This window comes from Metarhizium brunneum, chromosome 2 (assembly GCF_013426205.1).
Source record: "Metarhizium brunneum chromosome 2, complete sequence".
In the NCBI taxonomy this organism is placed as follows: Eukaryota; Fungi; Ascomycota; class Sordariomycetes; order Hypocreales; family Clavicipitaceae; genus Metarhizium; species Metarhizium brunneum.
Window position 1 is genome coordinate 1,856,834 of NC_089423.1, and position 19,317 is coordinate 1,876,150.

Below are 19,317 nucleotides of genomic sequence, written 5' to 3' on the forward strand. Positions count from 1 at the left end.
CTGTTAGCTGGAACGGTCATAATTAATTCAGTCAAGCCAAAATGACGACCCAGTTCCTTCCCCAGGGGTCCGAATCCTCCTACGACTACATCATTGTTGGTGGTGGCACTGCTGGCTGTGTCATCGCCTCTCGTCTCTCCAGCTACCTTCCCGAGCGCAAGGTGCTTCTGATTGAGGCCGGCCCTTCTGATTTCAACCTCAACAATGTTCTTGATCTTCGCCAGTGGCTTTCCTTGCTCGGTGGCGATCTCGACTATGACTACGGCACTGTTGAGCAGCCCATGGGCAACTCCCACATCCGTCATTCTCGCGCCAAGGTCCTCGGCGGCTGCTCCTCCCACAACACCTTGATCTCTTTCCGACCCTTCCGCCATGATATGGACCGCTGGGTTGAACAGGGTTGCAAAGGCTGGACCTTTGAAAACATGATGCGCCATGCCGACAACTTGCGCAATACCTTCCAGCCTGTCCACGCTCGCCACCGCAACCAGCTCTGCAAGGACTGGGTCAAGGCCTGCTCCGACGCTTACGACATCCCCATCATACCCGACTTCAACGAAGAGATTCGCACCAAGGGCCAGCTCACTCAGGGTGCCGGCTTCTTCTCCATCTCCTACAACCCGGACAACGGCTATCGCAGCAGCGCCTCGGTTGCCTATATCCACCCTATCCTGCGGGGCGAGGAGCGCCGTCCCAACTTGACTGTTCTGACCAAGGCATGGGTCAATAGGATTGTCGTCGAGAATGACACTGCTACCGGTGTGTCCATTATTTCGAATGGCCAGAAGCTCCTCCTTAAGCCCCGCAAGGAAATCATCCTTTCAGCCGGTGCCGTTGATACTCCACGCCTCATGCTTCATTCCGGCTTGGGACCTCGTGCCCAGCTGGAGAGTTTGGGTCTCGATGTTGTCAAGGACATTCCCGGTGTTGGTGAGAACTTGATTGACCATCCCGAAACCATCATCATGTGGGAACTCAAGAAGCCTGTGCCGCCAAACCAGACCACCATGGACTCCGATGCCGGTGTCTTCCTCCGCCGCGAGGCCACCAATGCCGCCGGCAACGACGGCGATGCCGCTGACATCATGATGCACTGCTACCAGATCCCATTCTGCCTGAACACAGAGCGCTTGGGTTATCCTATCATCAAAGACGGTTATGCTTTCTGCATGACACCCAACATTCCCCGTGCCCGCTCTCGTGGCCGCGTCTTCCTCACCTCAGCCGATCCCGCTGTCAAGCCTGCTCTCGACTTCCGCTACTTTACCGACCCTGAAGGCTATGATGCCGCGACACTGGTTGCGGGTATTAAGGCCGCCAGAAAGATTGCGCAGCAGAGCCCGTTCAAGGAGTGGCTCAAGGAGGAGGTGGCCCCCGGCCCCAAGGTCCAAACTGATGAGGAGATTAGCGAATACGCTCGCCGTGTTGCCCACACTGTCTACCATCCCGCAGGTACCACAAAGATGGGCGATATTACCAAGGATGATCTTGCTGTAGTTGACCCCGAGCTCAAGGTCCGTGGGATCAAGAACCTGCGTATTGCTGACGCTGGTATCTTCCCTGAGATGCCAACGATCAACCCCATGATCACTGTCCTCTCCATTGGTGAGCGTGCTGCCGAGTTGATTGCTTCCGAGGGAGGATGGAAGCCCGGCAACAAGCCGGCTAGGTTGTAAGCCCTTGAATTCGAGTGTGAAGTGGCAGTGAAGGTGTGACTGTGAGAAGCGCAAGCTCTGCAAGCGTTTCATGATGTGTTCAATGTGCTACGACAAGGGAATTGCCCGTCGGTATCGATTGCGCAATATGTGGCTTGCTTTTTCAGTGTTGAGACCACTGGGCGTTGTAGGATAATATCTGAAGTCCAAAATGACTTGTATATATAACAGGAATGCATGGAGGAATATGAATGAAGCAAATTTTCTTTTTCCCTTATTGAGGATTGCGATCGTTGATTGCTGAGCGGATAACAATCTATTGTCTTGCAGTTAATTTGCTTATGCAGCGGTTGTGCCTCATTCAGGTGTATGATTCCAATGATATGGGAGAAAGCCACTGTAGACCTGTTCTGGTCAGCAATAATAGACCAGTACTCCGGTAAGCCGATCACGAAAGTTACATGCCCAAACGGGCTGCATCAGAGAGGAATTCATGAAGCACCAACTTTCCATGCTTTAAAGACGCTCCAATTGGGTGGCAAGCTGGCCCGGTAATTCGGGATATTGTGACAAAGGCTGGGTCAAAATTGGCAGAATCAAGGGCCCGAGGGGCAGCGGGGGGTCAGCTAACAACCGTGACGACCATGGCAAGTCGGGCAAAGAAAGATGATGTCGCCGCAGGAGGCAAGGTAGAAAACTCCAATAGATCAGAATTGGATTACTGGCTTGAATGACCTCCATCGCAAGCTGAGGGGGTTGTTCGCCGGAGGCAGACCAATTGGGGCCCATGACAATTCGTGGAGGCAGGAACGATGCTCCAGCGTGGCTGATTCCAACTTGAGGTCCAGTCAGCAACGCACATGTGCAGTCTGAACCTCAACAATGACTGTCACTGCGACTTCCAATTGACGCCATCCTCCCATCCACAGCGAGGCTGACCTTGATGCCCGACCCTTTGACGGATCTCATACCAGATCCTAAAACCAGCCTTGTATCGCGAATGGAATCTACTCTCCAACCACTGTTAGGGTAGACCGTTCTTCGCAGCGTGTCCCCGCCAACGTCAGGCGTCTATCTTGGCCTCGTCTTCATCGACCACGTTTCTGGAAAGCATGGAGTACCCACTGCCATCGCTTTGGGGGCCTGATCCCATTCCGTTGTCACAGAGATTTTCCAAGATTAAGAAGAGCTTGATTGCGGGCCGTGAAGCGGAACTTGAAGCATCGTGGGCTCGACTTATCCTTGCGCTGCGTGTGGAGGTAGAGCATATTGAGTGCCTGGGCGCCCACCTCATCCCGTCGGTTGAGTTTGCTGACTTGAAGGACCCCGCGCAAACATCTCGTTTTGGTCGCGACCTGCGCCGCTACGGTGTCGGCGTTGTTCGCAAAGTTATTCCTCGCCCGGAGGTTGATTCCGCGGTTCGGGACACTGTCCGGTATTTAGATGGCAGAAGGAAGAGATATGGCACTGGGCAGCCCGAACCAGAATCTGTCAATGGCAACCAAGAACCAAAGCCACCGCTTCTGCCTCATTTCCAGGCGCCTAAGCAGGATCCAACATGCTTTGACTGCTTCTGGACACCGGCACAGGTACGATGCCGGGCTCACCCAAACGTTCTTCGTGTGCAAAAGTTCATGATGGGCCTGTGGGAAGCACAGCCGGATGGACGCGTGGAAACCCGGTTCCCCATTACCTACGTTGATCGACTGCGAGTGCATGGTGGTGGCTTTGGTGCTGATACTAGCGACATTGGATCCCTAAAGATGTCTGATACAACTTCATTCAACCCAGAATCAAATTTCGCTTGGCCACGTTCGCAATCACCCCCCCGAGAGCCGCAACAGCAACTACAGTCACGGCTTCTCGCCTCACAGGCCGCAGATGATTGGATAACAGCCCTGCAATCAGCTGCAGGAATAATTTCTCAAGTTGATAATGGATCACTAGAAAGATGGGAACCAGACGGCTACGGTCGCAGCCAAACATATCATCAAGTGTTTCATGGCAAGTGGGAGGAGTATGATCCTTGGGAATGTACAGGACGCGCATCCTCAACCATGGATTTATATAACGGTTATGGTGCTTGCACCATATTCAGGATGTTCCAAGGCCTCCTAGCGCTCTCTACAATCGAGCCGGGCATGCTGAGGCTTTTGCCATCACCCAAACTTGCAACCGCTTATTACCTCCTCAGACCCTTCTTCGGCCCAAAGAATCCGGCGCCAGATAGACCATCCGGAGCAGAATGGGACGCTTATCTTGATGCTAGCAACTGGGAACTTCAACATGATCCGGACACAACTATCCACGGTGCTGTACCCGGCCATGCGCAGCGGCTTACCGAGCGGTGGCACCCACACCTTCATCTACGAAGAGTCTTAGTCACTCTACCAACTTTACAGCCAGGCGACTACATACTCTGGCACCCTGACCTTCCGTATCATATATCTAGTGATAGTTGCCACGGACTCCACACTCCTAGCACTCCTGGGGCAGATGACATTAGTATGTTGGTATATATCCCTGCAGCCCCTCTCACCCAAACGAATGCTTTGTATCTTGCACGCCAACGAAAAGCATTCCGGCGTGGACAACCAGGCCCTGACTTCGACTCTTCTGGGCGAGGCACTGTGGCTGAAGACATCAATGTTATGCCGAGTGAGAAGGAAATTGCAGAATTAGGCGGTGCACCGGCACTACGAGCCATGGGACTCCAGCCCTGGGAACCAGACGATGAAGATGTCTTTGTACCATCTGAGCAAATAGAGGATTCAAATATCGAAACACCTACAGCGAATGAAGTAGTCAGAATTGCCAATCTCATCCTCTTCCCAGATTGAGCTACCTATCCTCTTGTTTATTTTCAACGACTTTGTATTTATATAACGACTGATGTAAATAACATTTTGAGGCAAGCAATATAAACAATAGATGTCGAAGATTTTACTTTCTTTAAAGTCCCTCATATACTTTCTCAAATGCAAATCCCCCCTATGCTAATTTCACGCTTGCAAGATGCTGAATTATGTTATCCACGATTCGTGAACTATCATCATGAGATAAACTATCCGTAGATCCAAATACGCCAATGTCCAAACTATCTTCGTGTACTGATGCTTCAATATCGAGGGACGCCTTCAGAGTGACGTTAGTTGACTAGGCGCAAGTGTTCGGATTTTTTTTAAAAAATAATAATAAAGTACGTACCGGATAGGCTTTCCTCACAGCATTGTTCTGCAGCCAAGGCTGTTTCAGGAGATCTAAGCCCTTTGTAGATAACTTATCCTCTGTCCTCCTTCGTACGAGCCCAGGTTTTCCTGAGTTGGCGTCATCATCCAAGAGCGAAAGAAAGTTGACAAAATTCTGAATCTGTATGCCCGTCCATTCATAGATTTCCCAAAGCCCGACAGTTGCCCTGCCATTGGATTGAATAAGCTGCAAGTCTTTCAGGATGGCTGCAGCGACCTTGATCAAATTGTCTCCTGGGGCGATTTGGACGCGAAGGGGGACAATATTCATTGTTGGATATGTCTCATCCAAGTTGTCAGTCTCCGTGTCTCTATTGGCTAGGTAAATACCGAAGATGACCGATTGTGTATTATCTTGGGCTCCGACGTTGACACATAGGGTCTTGGCATAGGCGGCCAAAAAGAGAGACTGTAGACTTATGCCGTGTGACGATGCAACTTGCTGTAATTCCTTAGTTTTGAGGAAGGCGTGACGTCGTATATATGACACACGCTCGCTTGCATATGGTATCGGGGAGCCAGGAGATGTCGAACACCCGACCAAGTATTCCGACCAGAATCTATTTCTGGAATCAATGCTTGCTTTCAGTGTTGGCCTGATCGTGTAATTCTGCCAGCTTATGAGATCTACGTTGGGAGTAATGGCGCTCTCTGCCGTGTTCTGTATCGCTTCGTAGTAAAGCTGCACGAGTTTGGGCAAGCTGAAGCCATCGTATAGAGAGTGGTGGATGCTCAGTCTCAGCAGCCAAGAACCTCCGTCTTCGACTTTCAAGACGGAAAAACGCCACAAGGGCTCAGACATGTGACCTGAGGAATTTGAACTAGGCTTCAAAATAACTTGAATCCAGGGCATTTCTATATCTCCGGTGGACATGAAACGAACACGTAGAATTGGGATGTGTCTCCAAACCTGATCCCATGCTTCCACAAGTTGCTCATAGGTATAGTCTCCAATAATCTCGTAACAGAACTCGGGGAAGAATACTGAGGCGTTGGAATTTTGCCATGCGCTCAGCATATAAATTTGCAAAGGAGTGGCAGGTAGAGCGGCTTCGACATCCTGTTGGAGGATATTGTGTAGGTTGAGCAGGCTTTCTTGGGATACAGAAGCAGGAAGCTTCAATTGGGCAGCATTAAAAGATTCTTCCTTTTGAGGTTTGTGATCTAGCTCTGCGAGCCGAACAATTTCTTTGATGCTATCGGCTCCAATGAGCTCCCGTGGCTTGAGGTCAATTTGGACCTTTCTCAGCATCATGGAGACTTTGATAGCGCTAATGGAATCCAGTCCAAGGTGATAGAGCGTGGACGTGGGCAAAATGGACTCGATCGGCAAAGATGAAACATCTGAAAGGATCTGGCGGATGAGGAGGGCAGTGTGATTCCACGAGTATGCATCATCCATATCATCGTCGGCTGTGGCAGTCGTATGACTGTTGGCTGGCTGCTCCTCTATTGCTATCTGAGGCAATGCACAGATAGAAACGAGGCCATCTGTAAATGACAGAATTTCGGACTCAGGAAAGTCTAAGAAGAAGTTCAAAATCTGATCCAACTTGACCAGCACGTCTTCTGAATCGAGCTGTGACAATACATCTGATTTGCACGCAATGCGCCAACAAAGTCGGTCTTGGATCGGCTCTGCTTCGACACAAACCGGGTACTCTACTGCAGATGCGCCGCCGATAGACCTCCACATTGAACCCGAAGCCTCTATATTCGGCGTCTTTTGTAAAATGAACAATGAGTTGAAGAGCTCTTTGCCGCCGAGCTTTGCGGCTGCCTGTGCCTTCCGAAGTGGGAATCCTTGGTGATCGCGTATATCCGCAAGATTGGCCTCCATATATCTGAGAAAACTAGACACATTCGCATGTATGACTGAACGGACGGCGACAGTGTTCATGCATGGGAATACTAGCTCATCAGCACCTTCGAAATCTCGCCCCGAGAGAACGATTCCAAAGACTGTGTCCAGCGACCGCGTAAAATGCGCAGCGACTGCTGTCCAACATGCCATACACAATGACTGCAGGCTAATCGAGGTCTTCTTGCAAAAGATATTGATTTCAGTTAGGGACTTTGATGACAAATGCTCGTTCCTGATAATATTGCTGGGATTTAGCGGAGCTGAAGGGCGACCCGATCTGAATACAGTCGGGCTAGCGTCAGCGAGATATGTTCCCCAGAAGCCATTTACGTCGGAATATTCATATATAATAGGTTGAGACATGAGAACCTCCGAGTATCTTCGCGGCTCTAACTCGGACCGATATGCCTTTGCTAGATCATTGTACAAGAGCGCCAATGACCAGCCATCGTAGAGGGCATGCGCTACGGAGAGAACCATATAGTTCTGGCTGTCAGTGGAAACAAGAGACACTTGAAAAAGGTTATTCCGTGCCTCTCCTCGGATGGCGGTCTCTGTTGCCGTCTTCATCAAGTCTTGTAAGCTTGAAGCACCAGCAAGTTTATGCATAGCAACAGGTGCGGTAGCCTGCTTATACACGACTTGGCAGTAGACCATATCCGGATTATTGTCATCGATCTCGAAAAAGGCCGTGCGGAGTATTGGCGATGATTTGATTACTTCCAACCAGGCATCTCTCAACTTGCTCAGGCTAACTGTTTTATCCAGTTCCAGGATGTCGTGATTGAAATACAATTGGAAATCTGATTGTACCATAGCTGAAATCATGGACTCCTGAAGCGCAGTAGATGGGAGAACCAATTCTACATTGTTGGGATCAACTCCTTGGCCCTGAATGTACGAATGCAGACGAGACTGAATCTCAGCCTTGCCTGTGTCGATGGAGCTTTTTAGTAGAGCGTCGTGATTCAGATTTGAAGCAGTAGCAGCAATCGCCGAAATCGTCTGGTGGCGCATTATTTGAGATGCGGACAGTTTTATGTGTCTCTTTGCAAGCCTAGCGGAAATTTTGATAGCATCAATACTGTCTATTCCGAGGTCCAGTATTGAGGTGCCAGGAGAAGCGTCTTCTGCAGGAATATTGGCGAACGTACAGAACTCATCCCTAAGTGCTAAGCCAACCGGAGTCCAGTGAAGCCTCTCTGGTACGAAAGTCTTGGGGCTGAATGGTTCTGGCTTGATATTTTTGGGAAAGCTGAAGTTGCTGTGTGGTGGCAGAGCAATCACTGTACCAGGTTCAACTGTCAACACAACTTGTTCAAAGTGATCAAGCATTTGCTCCAATGTATCTTCCTCAGCAATATCTGGGTGAGCAACCAGATAGAGGCTAAGATGGCCATCCTTTGTCCGAGTGGCCTCGAATGCTAGCGGATAGTCAAGGCTGGTGGCCTTATTGTCAATTATGGTCCATGGTATAGCGTCAGGATTCGGGTCTGGCTTCTCCAGTTGGAAAGCAAAGAGATTATTGAACAGCGATTGACCATCTGAGCACCACTTCTGGATATCACGAAGTGGTACATGTTGAAAAGAAAGGATATCAGTGTTGAACTTGTGGCATTTTTGAACCAGCGCCTCCCAAGAGAGACCATTCAAAGTCAAGTTAAAAAAGGGGACAGTGTTGAATAAGGGGCCCATAGTATTCTCAACATTCGGTACGTCCAACGATCTGCCAGCAACGATTATGCCGGTTGTAAATGGTTTGGAGACGTGCCTCTGGAGCACAATTGTCCAGATGGATAAAACAATTGTTTGAAGAGTAACGCTTTGCTGGCGACGAAGCTCATCTAACCGTTTGATTGTAAGGCGTCTAGACAATGATACGATCTCTGCATTGTTGGAGGCGAGCGGCGAAATCTTGGGCATTTCACAGCGCTGCCAATGTTCTAAATGTTTGGCCCAAAATGGCCTGCAGAAGTCAAAATTGCGTAAGGGACCGTGTGTTAAGACATCAACAAAGCTAGGTCGAGTTGGCGGTTTCTTTGCTAGATGGACGCACGAAGCATACTCGTTCATAAGATTGAAACTGTTTCCATCGTAAAGCCCATGGAAGATATAGAGTCGGAGAGCTCGTTTCCCAGGTCCTTTCACCTGGATCAATTGCAATGGCGATAGAATATGAAGGGTGTTGTCTCTGGTCCAGCTCAACCTTGCCTGCTCAAGGATATTGTCAACATCTCCGTCATCACTGGCAACCAAATCCCGCCAGAAATTATCAATTCCATGCAAAGCGACTTGAAGATACCCATCTATTGTCTTTACGAAGACTGATCGCAATATTGAATGGTCGCGGATGGTCGTCTCCCAAGCATGACGCACCATGTCCATTGGTACATCATCTTTGACGTGAAAGTCGAACGAGTTGAAGTACATATGGGAACCTTCTTCTGCAACAGCAGCCGATATCATTCCTTCTTGGAGGGGTGAACAAGGTGCGATGTATTCGATGTCGGCAGACTTCACCCGCAGCTCGCGGCAGACAAGAGCACGATATCGCTGTTGGTACGCTCGTAATACTTGCTCGATTTCCTTTGTTTCGTCACGTTCTTTCGTCGACGTAAGCTTTCTGGAAAGTAACCGGGCCAGATCTGACACAATAGGACTGCGCAGTATCATGGCAGGCGTGCTTTTGGGGAACCCGCCGCGCTTCAGTGCGGTAGACAGTTGCAGGGCAGAAATTGAGTCAACCCCGATATCAAATATACTTGTTGTCTCGTGTATTGCGGATGTAGGCAGGTAAGTAAAACACGCCAACGCTTCAATAAGACGTTTCATAACAGCTGCATCTATCTCGCTGCTTGAAGATGTTGTGTCTCGCCCTGTGAGCTTCACGAGCTCGTCCGGGAGGAGGCTGTGGAACAGCATTTTCAGCTCCTTGGCCTCAACCTTATTGTTTGGTGAAAGCGGAATACGCGATAGTCGAATAAAATACGTAGGAACCATGTATCCAGGTAAACTGTCGAGGCACGACGCTCGCGCTTTGGCGCCCAATGCATCTTCATCAGACACCATGCAGAGATCGGACGCCTTTTCGCCCTCTCCAACCAGAAATGCAACCAAGACATCTTTACTTCCATGCCTCATGACTAGGGTAGCAGCATCCTTGACCCCCAAGGTATTGTTTCGTATGACGTGATTTATCTCACCAATTTCCAGACGCTGCCCCCGCAGCTTGACTTGGTCATCGGCCCTGCCAAGGAAGTCAAAACATCCGTCATGAAGAATCCTCACGAGATCTCCCGTCCGATAGATCCGCTCATTAAATTCTGAAAGTTTGGGGAATCTCTCGTTCGTCAACTCTGGCCGATGAAGATAACCTTTGCCGACCAGTTTTCCCGACACGCATAACTCCCCTACGCCCCCTCTCAGTACCGGAATATCAGTGCCCTGTTGAAAGACGTATGACCCGACATTTGGGAATTGTCGTCCGATATTACTTGGCCTGCCATTAATTGGGACTTGTTGATACATTGTGACACCTATAGTTGCTTCGGTCGGCCCGTAGGCATTGTAAATCACTGCCTTGGGCCCCCAGGAGTCCAGTATTTCTTGATTCAGCTGCTCTCCTCCAGTGATAAAAACACCCTTACATAGATTTGGAAGCTGGTCCGGGTGGATGAGCCGCGCCAGGCTGGGTGTCAGATCTATGTGTGTAATTTCCATCTTGCTAATAGACCCTGTGAGATCATCCAGTATGAAGTCTTTTGGCGCGGCAACAACCGTAATTCCAACAGACCAGCTCCAATATTGCTCAAGCACAGAAACATCAAAGTGCAATGCTGCAAATTGCAGCCACCTGGAATCCTTCTGCCAGTGGCCTTGAAAAAGATGCTGGAATGCCATCATGGCTTGAACGGTGTTTTCATGTGTAATTTCGCATCCTTTAGGAGTTCCAGTAGTACCTGAGGTATACAGACAATAGCAAGTGTTTTGTGGTGTGAACGCCTCGCCATGCATAATTGGGTCGGATGGATGTGATCGGAGGCTCTCCTCATTAATAGTGATGGCGGGTATCTTGACAGAAAAGAGTAGATCAGAGTTGTTCGTTATCAACAAACATGCAGCTTTGGAGTCTTCAAGAATAAACTCCTTTCGTGCTTTGGGGGCGTCAGGGTCTAGAGCCACAAACGAGCAGCCGGCCTTAAGAATGCCCAATATCGAGAAGTACGCTTCGGGACACTTGGGGAAGTGAACAGCCACAATGTTTCCCACACGAACAACCTTGGACAACAAATGAGCAACTTGATTTCCGAGATCATCCAATTCTTTGTAAGTCCATGTCATTTTTGAAGAAGGCGTGCCATTGAAATCTGAAACAAACTCCAGAGCTGGGAAGTTGGGTTGTAACTCAGCATTTCTCTCGACGAATTGATGTACAAACTCAACCGGTGCATCAATTACAGGTATTCTGGGAGGAGTAATGGAAAACAAACTTTGATGGTATTTGTAAATCTCATTCTGCGTCGCATTTGGGTGCTTCAATAAGTGAGTCAACATAGCGTCGAACTGCTTAAGCATCAAGTCCGCTTGCTCATGTGGTACGATGTCGGACCTGGTCGTAAGTCGAAGATGAAGTTGCTCATCTTCAAGCGGCTCAACTTCTAGTGAAACTGAATACTCCACAGATGGGAGGTCCTCCATCAACTTCCATTGATCTGTGTTTAAGTGTGGGCCGCTTGTCTTCTGATATACCAAGACGGTGTCGAATATAGGTGAGGCGGGATGACCTAGCCATTTCTTAACCTCCGCTAAAGGGTTAAACTGATGCTTATATAGGTTGGAATTGTACGCCATCATATTCTGCAGCAACCCCATATTAGAGTCTTCTGCTTCTGCCACGATGGGCAGCGTGACAAGGCAAGGGAATGGGGAGTCGGCAGTTTCGTCTGAAGTTCTCCCGGCCAGTACAACGCCAAAGGTAACAGACTGTTCTCCTAGGTAAGACGCCAATATTCGCGACCAACTGGCTTGCAACGCAGCCTGTAACGATACACCTACTGCTTGGGTCGCCTCTTGTAGCTCTCCAACGGACATGGACGAAATGTGTTCGTTAACAGTGAGTCTTCCCACTGGCTCTCGAAGTGAGGTCATGATGGGAAATTTGTTCACCACTACCCGCACCGCCTGTTCTTCCCAGAATTTCTTTCCTTCTGATAGTTCGGATTTTGCTCTCGACAATACGTCCGCTAGAGCGGGCTCAATGTTGGAGAAAGTGCACGATTCCCCTAGAAGGAAGCAAGACAGACCTTGGAATAAGCCATCTAGAGATTGCGCATCATAGAGTGCGTGGTGTATAACAATATGCATAAGCATCTGTGAGCCGGTGTTCACCAAGGCCACTCTCCAGGCTGGTTCATGTAAGTTTGCAAGCATGAATGATCTACACTCCGCTTTCCAATCCTCCAAGACAAATGGCAGTCTGTCAAACAATGTAATCGGGTGCGTTAGGCTAGTGGATTTTTGTCTGACCATTGCGAACGTGCTGCCTGTGTGTGAAACGGGGACAAACCCAGTGCGTAACATCGGGTGTTGACCATGAAGTAGTTGCCATGCGACAAATAGAGAATTGAGATCTACAGTTTCCTTGATCTTGAAGGAGAGCGAATTGAGGTAGTTTGCCTCGTCTGAGTGCATAAACGCCATTAGCATAGCATTTTGCACTGCAGTACACGGAAGAATGGCTTCAATTTCCGTGGTAGGCCGCAGTTTTTCCAGAGCATATGGCTTTACTTGGTTCTGGAACGCAGAGAAGTCTATCCAAACGTTCTCCTGTTTTAGCTCTTCTGAGTTTTGGCTTATTCTAGATGCCAGTTTGCTGCAGCTAGAACACTCTATGACATCAGATGATGACACAGGTAGGTTTTGAGATCGTAGTGCCGATGCAACTTGAACTGCATTAATACTGTCCAGTCCAACCTGAAAGATGGTTGTTTCTCGGCGAATGGCGGCTTCCGATACGCCTGAAATGTTGGAAATAACCTTTCGTATCTTCATTTCAAGACTAGACCATTGGCTACTAGTCGTCTCGATCGAATCCTCATCGGACCTTTCTCTCTTTAACACAAGACCTAATAGGCCCTGCGAGAAGTGGCTCGGGATGGTCGATCGACTTGGGACCGGTCCAAAAGGTAATGATACCACTGATCGTATAATAAACTTGAACATATCCGTGACCACCGACGCGAGGTCGGGTGTGATCATATCCATGTCGTAATGCAAGTTGACAACAATAGAGTTCAAGTTTGGGCATGGTATAACTTCGCACACAATGGGGACATCCATGTTGCCAACATCTTCCTGGAGGGTCCATACATTCTTGTCCATTTCTTTCAGAGGTTGTTGCAAAAGGAACAAGGTATCAAATAGATGTCGACGTCGACCTCCAACAACTTTCTGTACAAGCTTTAAGGGTGAGAATTGATAAGGCAGCAGCTTTGAATTCAGCTCCTGAAAGGCTTTGACCAAGTCAATGTTCTGCGCACTTCGTGACGTGTCCAAACGAACGGGAACCGTATTAAAACAAGGTGCAACCAACTTATGAACTCCATCAACGCCTATCGTACGACCGCTAACAACATTTCCGAAAGCAACATCTGGGTCATCGAAAACACACGCCAGAACTGCTGCCCAGGATGCCTGGCAAAGTGATAGTAGCGACACTCCTGAAGATCTAACTCTTTGCTGGATATCTTTGAAACTCATATCAATGGACACAGAGTTTGTACTTTGATTGATGCCTGATCGTGCTGACCTTGCAAAGGCGGTTGATGATTGAAACCCTCGGAATTGCTCTTGCCAGAAAGACTCCACTCCTACTGGCAAAGAAAGGGCCTGTTGGAGAAACGGCAGATATGATACAGCGTCTGGCAGCTGACATCCTTGAGCCAATGCTTCAACCTCTCTCCACAGGTTCTCCATGGCTATGCCATCATACAAAGCATGATGACATATGAAAGACAGAAAATTAGACCCTTTATATCGAATGAGACCTAGGGAGCATGGAGGTACCAAAGAATCCAGAGGATCAGGAAGCGAATTAAGATGCTCCCGGCTTGCTCCTTCAAGTGATGGCACAGTAACTTCGAATTCTCTCCACGGAAGATCCCAGTTGCGCAAAACTACTTGAGCAATAGGATACCTTGAATTAGTTGTCGTAACAAAACATGTCCTTAATATGCTGTGTCTGTTGGACAGTTGTCTCCAATACGTCTTCATCTCTTCAGGCGACACGTGTAGCCTGAGGAGTATTCTGTTGTAGTAACTTTCCTGGCCTTGTATCAACATGGCTTCTTGAAGCGGCATACAAGGCAAAATAGCCTCTAAATCCTGTATCCTGTCGGATAAAGAGCCACCAACTTCTCTCTCAAATGTTTCGAACGACGTTTTCATCTTGCTGGATAATTCAGCAAGGCCTTTGCCATCATCCCTGGCTAGAAAGTGGCCAAGTTGAGCAACAGAAGGGTTCTGTAAAATTGCAGATATTGCAACTTGGGAATCTAAATGCGTTCTTAATGACTTAGCCAACCCAATCGCAGAAATCGAGTCAACTCCTAGAGTTAGGAATGGGGTCCATCGTCCAATCTCGTTCAGGGAGACATGCATTGACTCGGATATGGCTGTTGCAATTCTTGACTCAATATCAGACCAACTTTCAGCAACATTGGGTTGATTGAGTGCTGGAGATGCGTCCTCCAGATACGCGCTTGAAAGGCCCTCGAACCAATGTAGCAAGTGTCGTCTATCCACCTTGCCACTAGATGTCATCGGGACGTACGGTACTGGAACAAGATAGGAAGGCACCATATATGCCGGTAATTTCGTCTTGAGAGTGGCAAAAAGCATTTGGTTACTGCTTTTCGTTACATCCAGCGGGTTTGAAGATGACACAGCGCTGGATGGCTTATAGAATGTAGCCAACTGGTTCGACCGACCAGACTTGCTCTGCACCAGTATGGTCACTGCGGTGGTCACCAATTCTGTGCTTGTCAAAATACTATTAATTTCCTGCGCCTCAATTCGTTGGCCACGAAGCTTCAGTTGGTCATCGAGTCGGCCCATGATGACTAACGATCCGTCAGGGAGCATTCTACCCAAGTCTCCAGATCTATACAGTCTTCCAAATGATGGATGGTCAATAAACTTCTGAGTTGTCAGAGTTGTATCGTTCAGATAGCCATTGGCGACTTGGCTTCCGCCAAAGCAAAACTCGCCAACCCAGCCACGGGGTACTGCATCTAGGCCGTCTGGTACCATGACAACGACGGACGTGTTTGGGAAAACCCAGCCGAGGTGTTCGATATTATCGCCTCTGGACATTCTCTTGACGCTGCAAATATTTGTTGTTTCTGACGGGCCGTATCCTTGAAATAGTAAACTTCCCCATTTTTCAAGTACTGACGTGGTCATAGGCTCTCCAGCAGTAACAAGGAATTCGACTTGGGGCACATTTTTGGGATCTATTAGAGATGCAACAGTAGGGGTCAAGCTGAGGTGTGTAATTTGCAGCTCTCTGATCCAGTATTCTAGATCTCCAAAGATGACATCATTGGGCGCAGCACATAAACACATGCCGGCATACCATGCGTAGAATATTTCGAAGACGGATACATCAAAGGCGTGAGAGCACGCTTGAAGGAGATGGGGCTGAGCTGATTTCGGATAGATAGTATCCAGGTAGGTAATATTGCTAGCCAGGTTTCTTTGCGAAACTGCCACACCCTTGGGTACCCCCGTCGTTCCCGAGGTGAAAATGACGTATGCAAGGCGATCCGGATCGGGCTGGACGAATGGTGGATTTGAAGGCATGGTGCGAAACGATGCGGTGCTCATGTTCAGGACGGTGGTTGAGTTGGGAAATTCATGTGCACAACAAGCCACCTCGTCTTCAACAAGACAATATTTAGTATGCGATTGTCGAAGTATTTCGCGTACCCGTTCCATAGGTGTAGTGGGTAAGATAGGCAAGTAAGCACACCCTGCATTAATTATACCCAAAATCGAAGTGTATAACGTAGTAGACTTATTCATCATGATGGCAATAACATCGCCCACTTCGGCTCCGGAGCCGCGAATGTAATGAGCTATTTGGTTTGAAGCAGTGCTCAATTGCGAATAGGATAGCGTCGACTCTTTCAATTCTCCTTCCGCCGTACGTGCGACAAATCTTATGGCTTCTGCAAGAGGATTTCGCATAAGTGATGCATTGAATAGAGCTGCAACGTCCGCAGGCTCATTGTCGACTCTTGTTTTTTCGCGGAAGATTGACATTTCTAACCCCTCGAGATGTTTTGATAGCATGAGCGGTCCGGTGGGTTGGGCAAGAATCTTCTCGCAATGCTCCTTCATCTGCTCAACCAAGAGTTGTACAAAATCTCCGGAGAGAACCGAGGAATGATACGTCATTTGCAGTGCATATCCGTCTTTTCTAGGCTCAACTTCCACCAGAAGCTTTGTATCGAGCCTATCTATGTGTCTGATTTGTTTCATGACACTATTTTGCAATTCCCATTCATATAGGGACTGCTGATACACGAATAAGACATCATATATTGACTCTGAGGGTGCGAGACGTGCGAGTTTGCAAATCTCAGCCAACGGGACACTGCAGTGTTCCATAATTGCGCGATTTTGGGCCTGAATAGCCTTGAGAGCATCAATGTTCGCGTTCATATTACTGGTATCGATTCTCAGCGGCATTGCCGCAATGCAAGGACCAATAATACGCTCGATGCCAGGAACGGGAATAGTCCTTCCCGAAACAACCGAACCGAGTAAGATGTCCGAATTTCCGACCACCCCTTGCCATGTCATCGCCAGGGCTGCCTGAAATATCACCTGGCTACTTATTCCATGGGACAGAGACATGCTTTGAACGATGTCCGGAGATATTCTCAAAAAAGCCTCCTCTGACAAGATCTGATCAGACGGTGCTTGGCCAACAAGTTTGGGGAAAGATATCTTGTTCCAACCGAGAAGATTACTAGTCCAAAATGCTCTGGAATCATCTTCATCTTCTATTGTGACTTGGCTTTGGAAATCAAGAACCTGCTTGAATTGTGGCCGAGATGCAGGGACTCCTCCCTTGACAATGCACGAGACATCTGCAATAATCATGTCCATTGACCACCCATCGTAGATTGCATGGTGTGCACGGATGAGAATGTTCGGTGACATCTCTTCCCCATTATCTATTATTTGAACGAGAAATGGTCGCAAGATGTCGACTGGAGATCGAACGTTGGACCCCTCACAACACTTTGTTTGCACTGTAATTTGCCCGTCGAGTGGCTCCGAAAACAATACAGACACGTATTGTCCTTCCCGATGGAGAAAGCCCGTTCTGAGAATCTGGTTGGATTGTACAACTGCTTCAAATGCCTTAAATAGTGCCTGTGGTGTTACGTTGAACGAAGCTTCGAAGAGCATTTCATTGCAATAAAGCTCCGGATTGTGTTCTGTTTGAGCCAGCATTGCCCGCTGCAACGGCGTGCATTCCATGCAATTTTCCACCAACTGGCTAAGACCAGCTAGTAACGGGTGCTGCTCAGATATTGATCTTGAGTCGAGTAATGGGGCATGTGTTTCGTTACGTTGCGATGATGTTTCAGGGGCTTTCTGTAAGCTGGTGCATAAATCAGCTACTGTGCGGCATTTCAGCAAGCTGGTAACTGAAATCTCATAACCCTTCTGCCGAAAGGCAGAAACCAATCTTATTGCTGATAGAGAATCCAGACCGACAGACGTTAACGTAGAGCCAATATTGACGGACCGATGCAAAGTCTCCGAAATGATGTTCAGTGCTGCTTTCTCCTGCTCTGTGGGCTCATTCAAAGTATCCACGGCCATATTCTTTGTCGTATTTTTCTCTGAAAAGTTGTGTTTTAGTTTTTTTGCATCAACTTTACCACTAGGTAGTCGAGGAAATTCTGTCATTATGACAAGTTCACTTGGAACCATATATCGAGGTAGCCACGATTTACAGCTAAACAGGATGTCGTCTTCACCCACTCCTTGTTCCACAGAGCAAAAGAGCACCAATTGAGAGTCGATCACTGCAGCGCTAGCACCATGACATCCTGCAGTTCTCAGCGCAGCATGCTCGATTTCCCCGAGCTCGATACGCTGCCCACGAAGTTTTACCTGACCATCTGACAACCGACCAAGGCATTCGAGAGTGCCATCAGGCTTCATTACTGCTCTGTCTCCAGTCCGATAAACTCTTCCGTAGGGAGAGTCAATGAAGACAGACGAGGTTTGCTCCGGTCTATTGATGTAGCCTCTGGCCAGCTGAAAGCCTCCTACGGCAAGCTCTCCTGCTTCACCTTGGGGAAGAAGAGTAAAGTCTTGAGCATCGTCTGCTGATTCAGCAGGCTTGATTATGAAGCAGGACACAGTGTCAAGCGGCACTCCAATGCTGCCCGGGGACGACTCAGATGGGAGTGAGGTTTGCAGAGTACTGTTTCAGAACCAGGAATTAGTCAATATTCTCTTCATTTAAAGAATGGCATTAGTATCATACCAATGGATGGTAGCTTCGGTAGGCCCATACATGGCCCATAACAAGCTCTCGTGGGTGCTACTGCCGCCAAACTCTTGTATAACAGGCATTTTAAGCATTTCGCCGATAGTCAGTAGCAGCTTGAGTTTCGGTACGGCTTCCCTCTTCTTCAAGAGGCTTCCTGCGACTGTTGGAGTCAATTCACAAGCATCAACGTCCATTCGGCGCATGACTCCAGGAAGATCATCGAGCATCTCTTCCCTGGTTATGGAGATGAGAGTGCTGCCTCTGAAAAGAGGAAAGAATATCTCAAAGACGGACACATCGAAAGTAGGTGCAGCAAACTGTAGAAATCGCCTGAACTCAGGAATATGTCGATCGTGAGCTAGCAGAGCCTGGGTTGCCGCGCTGTGGGTTAAGCCAACTCCTTTTGGGGTTCCAGTAGAGCCTGATGTGTACATGACATAGGCTAATCGTTCAGGGTCTACTTTGAAAGACGGCTCTCGTTCGTGCTCGGATTCGAAGCTTTGCGTGTCCACTTGAATGACTTTGACATTGCATTCTGCAGGTATCCTGTGGGCAAGCTCTCGTGTTACAAGCACAACTTTGGCGGATACATCTTTCAAGATAAACTTGACTCGCTCAGGAGGCGCGTCAGCATTTAAGGGACAAAAGGCACCCCCGGCCTTGAGTATCGCCAAAAGAGAGATGTATAGATGAAGAGATTGAGGTATTAGCACAGGGATGACTGTATCCGTCTCAATGTCTCGGGACTCTGCAATTAGAGCTTCCATAGAGTGGCAAAGACGGTCGGAAGCATCATGCAATTCCTTGTAAGATATTGATGTTTGTTCATTACCAGACAAGAATTCTATTGCTGTTGCTTCATTGGGAGAAGTGACTAGATGATGCAGCAATTGTGGTCCAGCAAGACGTTGAGGGTTTGGGTTGTAGACTGATAACTCATGTCGGTCCATCTTAACAATGTTGCATTTA

General features: G+C 48.3%; 3 protein-coding genes across 3 annotated transcripts; 2 read left to right on the forward strand and 1 right to left on the reverse strand.

The window, feature by feature from the left end:
- Positions 1–41: 41 nt before the first annotated feature.
- On the forward strand, positions 42–1,676 carry codA (Choline oxidase; the record flags this gene model as incomplete). The annotated part of the gene is made up of 1 exon (XM_014691427.1): positions 42–1,676. One exon carries the CDS (start codon positions 42–44, stop codon positions 1,674–1,676), a length of 1,635 nt encoding a protein of 544 aa, XP_014546913.1.
- A 1,091-nt stretch (positions 1,677–2,767) lies between these two features.
- Positions 2,768–4,495, forward strand: G6M90_00g035200 (uncharacterized protein; the record flags this gene model as incomplete). The annotated part of the gene is made up of 1 exon (XM_014691428.1): positions 2,768–4,495. One exon carries the CDS (start codon positions 2,768–2,770, stop codon positions 4,493–4,495), a length of 1,728 nt encoding a protein of 575 aa, XP_014546914.1.
- A 151-nt stretch (positions 4,496–4,646) lies between these two features.
- On the reverse strand, positions 4,647–19,298 carry NPS2 (Nonribosomal peptide synthetase 2; the record flags this gene model as incomplete). The annotated part of the gene is made up of 4 exons (XM_066130165.1): positions 4,647–4,790; positions 4,863–8,733; positions 8,824–18,279; positions 18,343–19,298. The coding sequence occupies 4 exons, from the start codon at positions 19,296–19,298 to the stop codon at positions 4,647–4,649; spliced, it is 14,427 nt and encodes a 4,808-aa protein (XP_065986148.1).
- Positions 19,299–19,317: the final 19 nt, after the last annotated feature.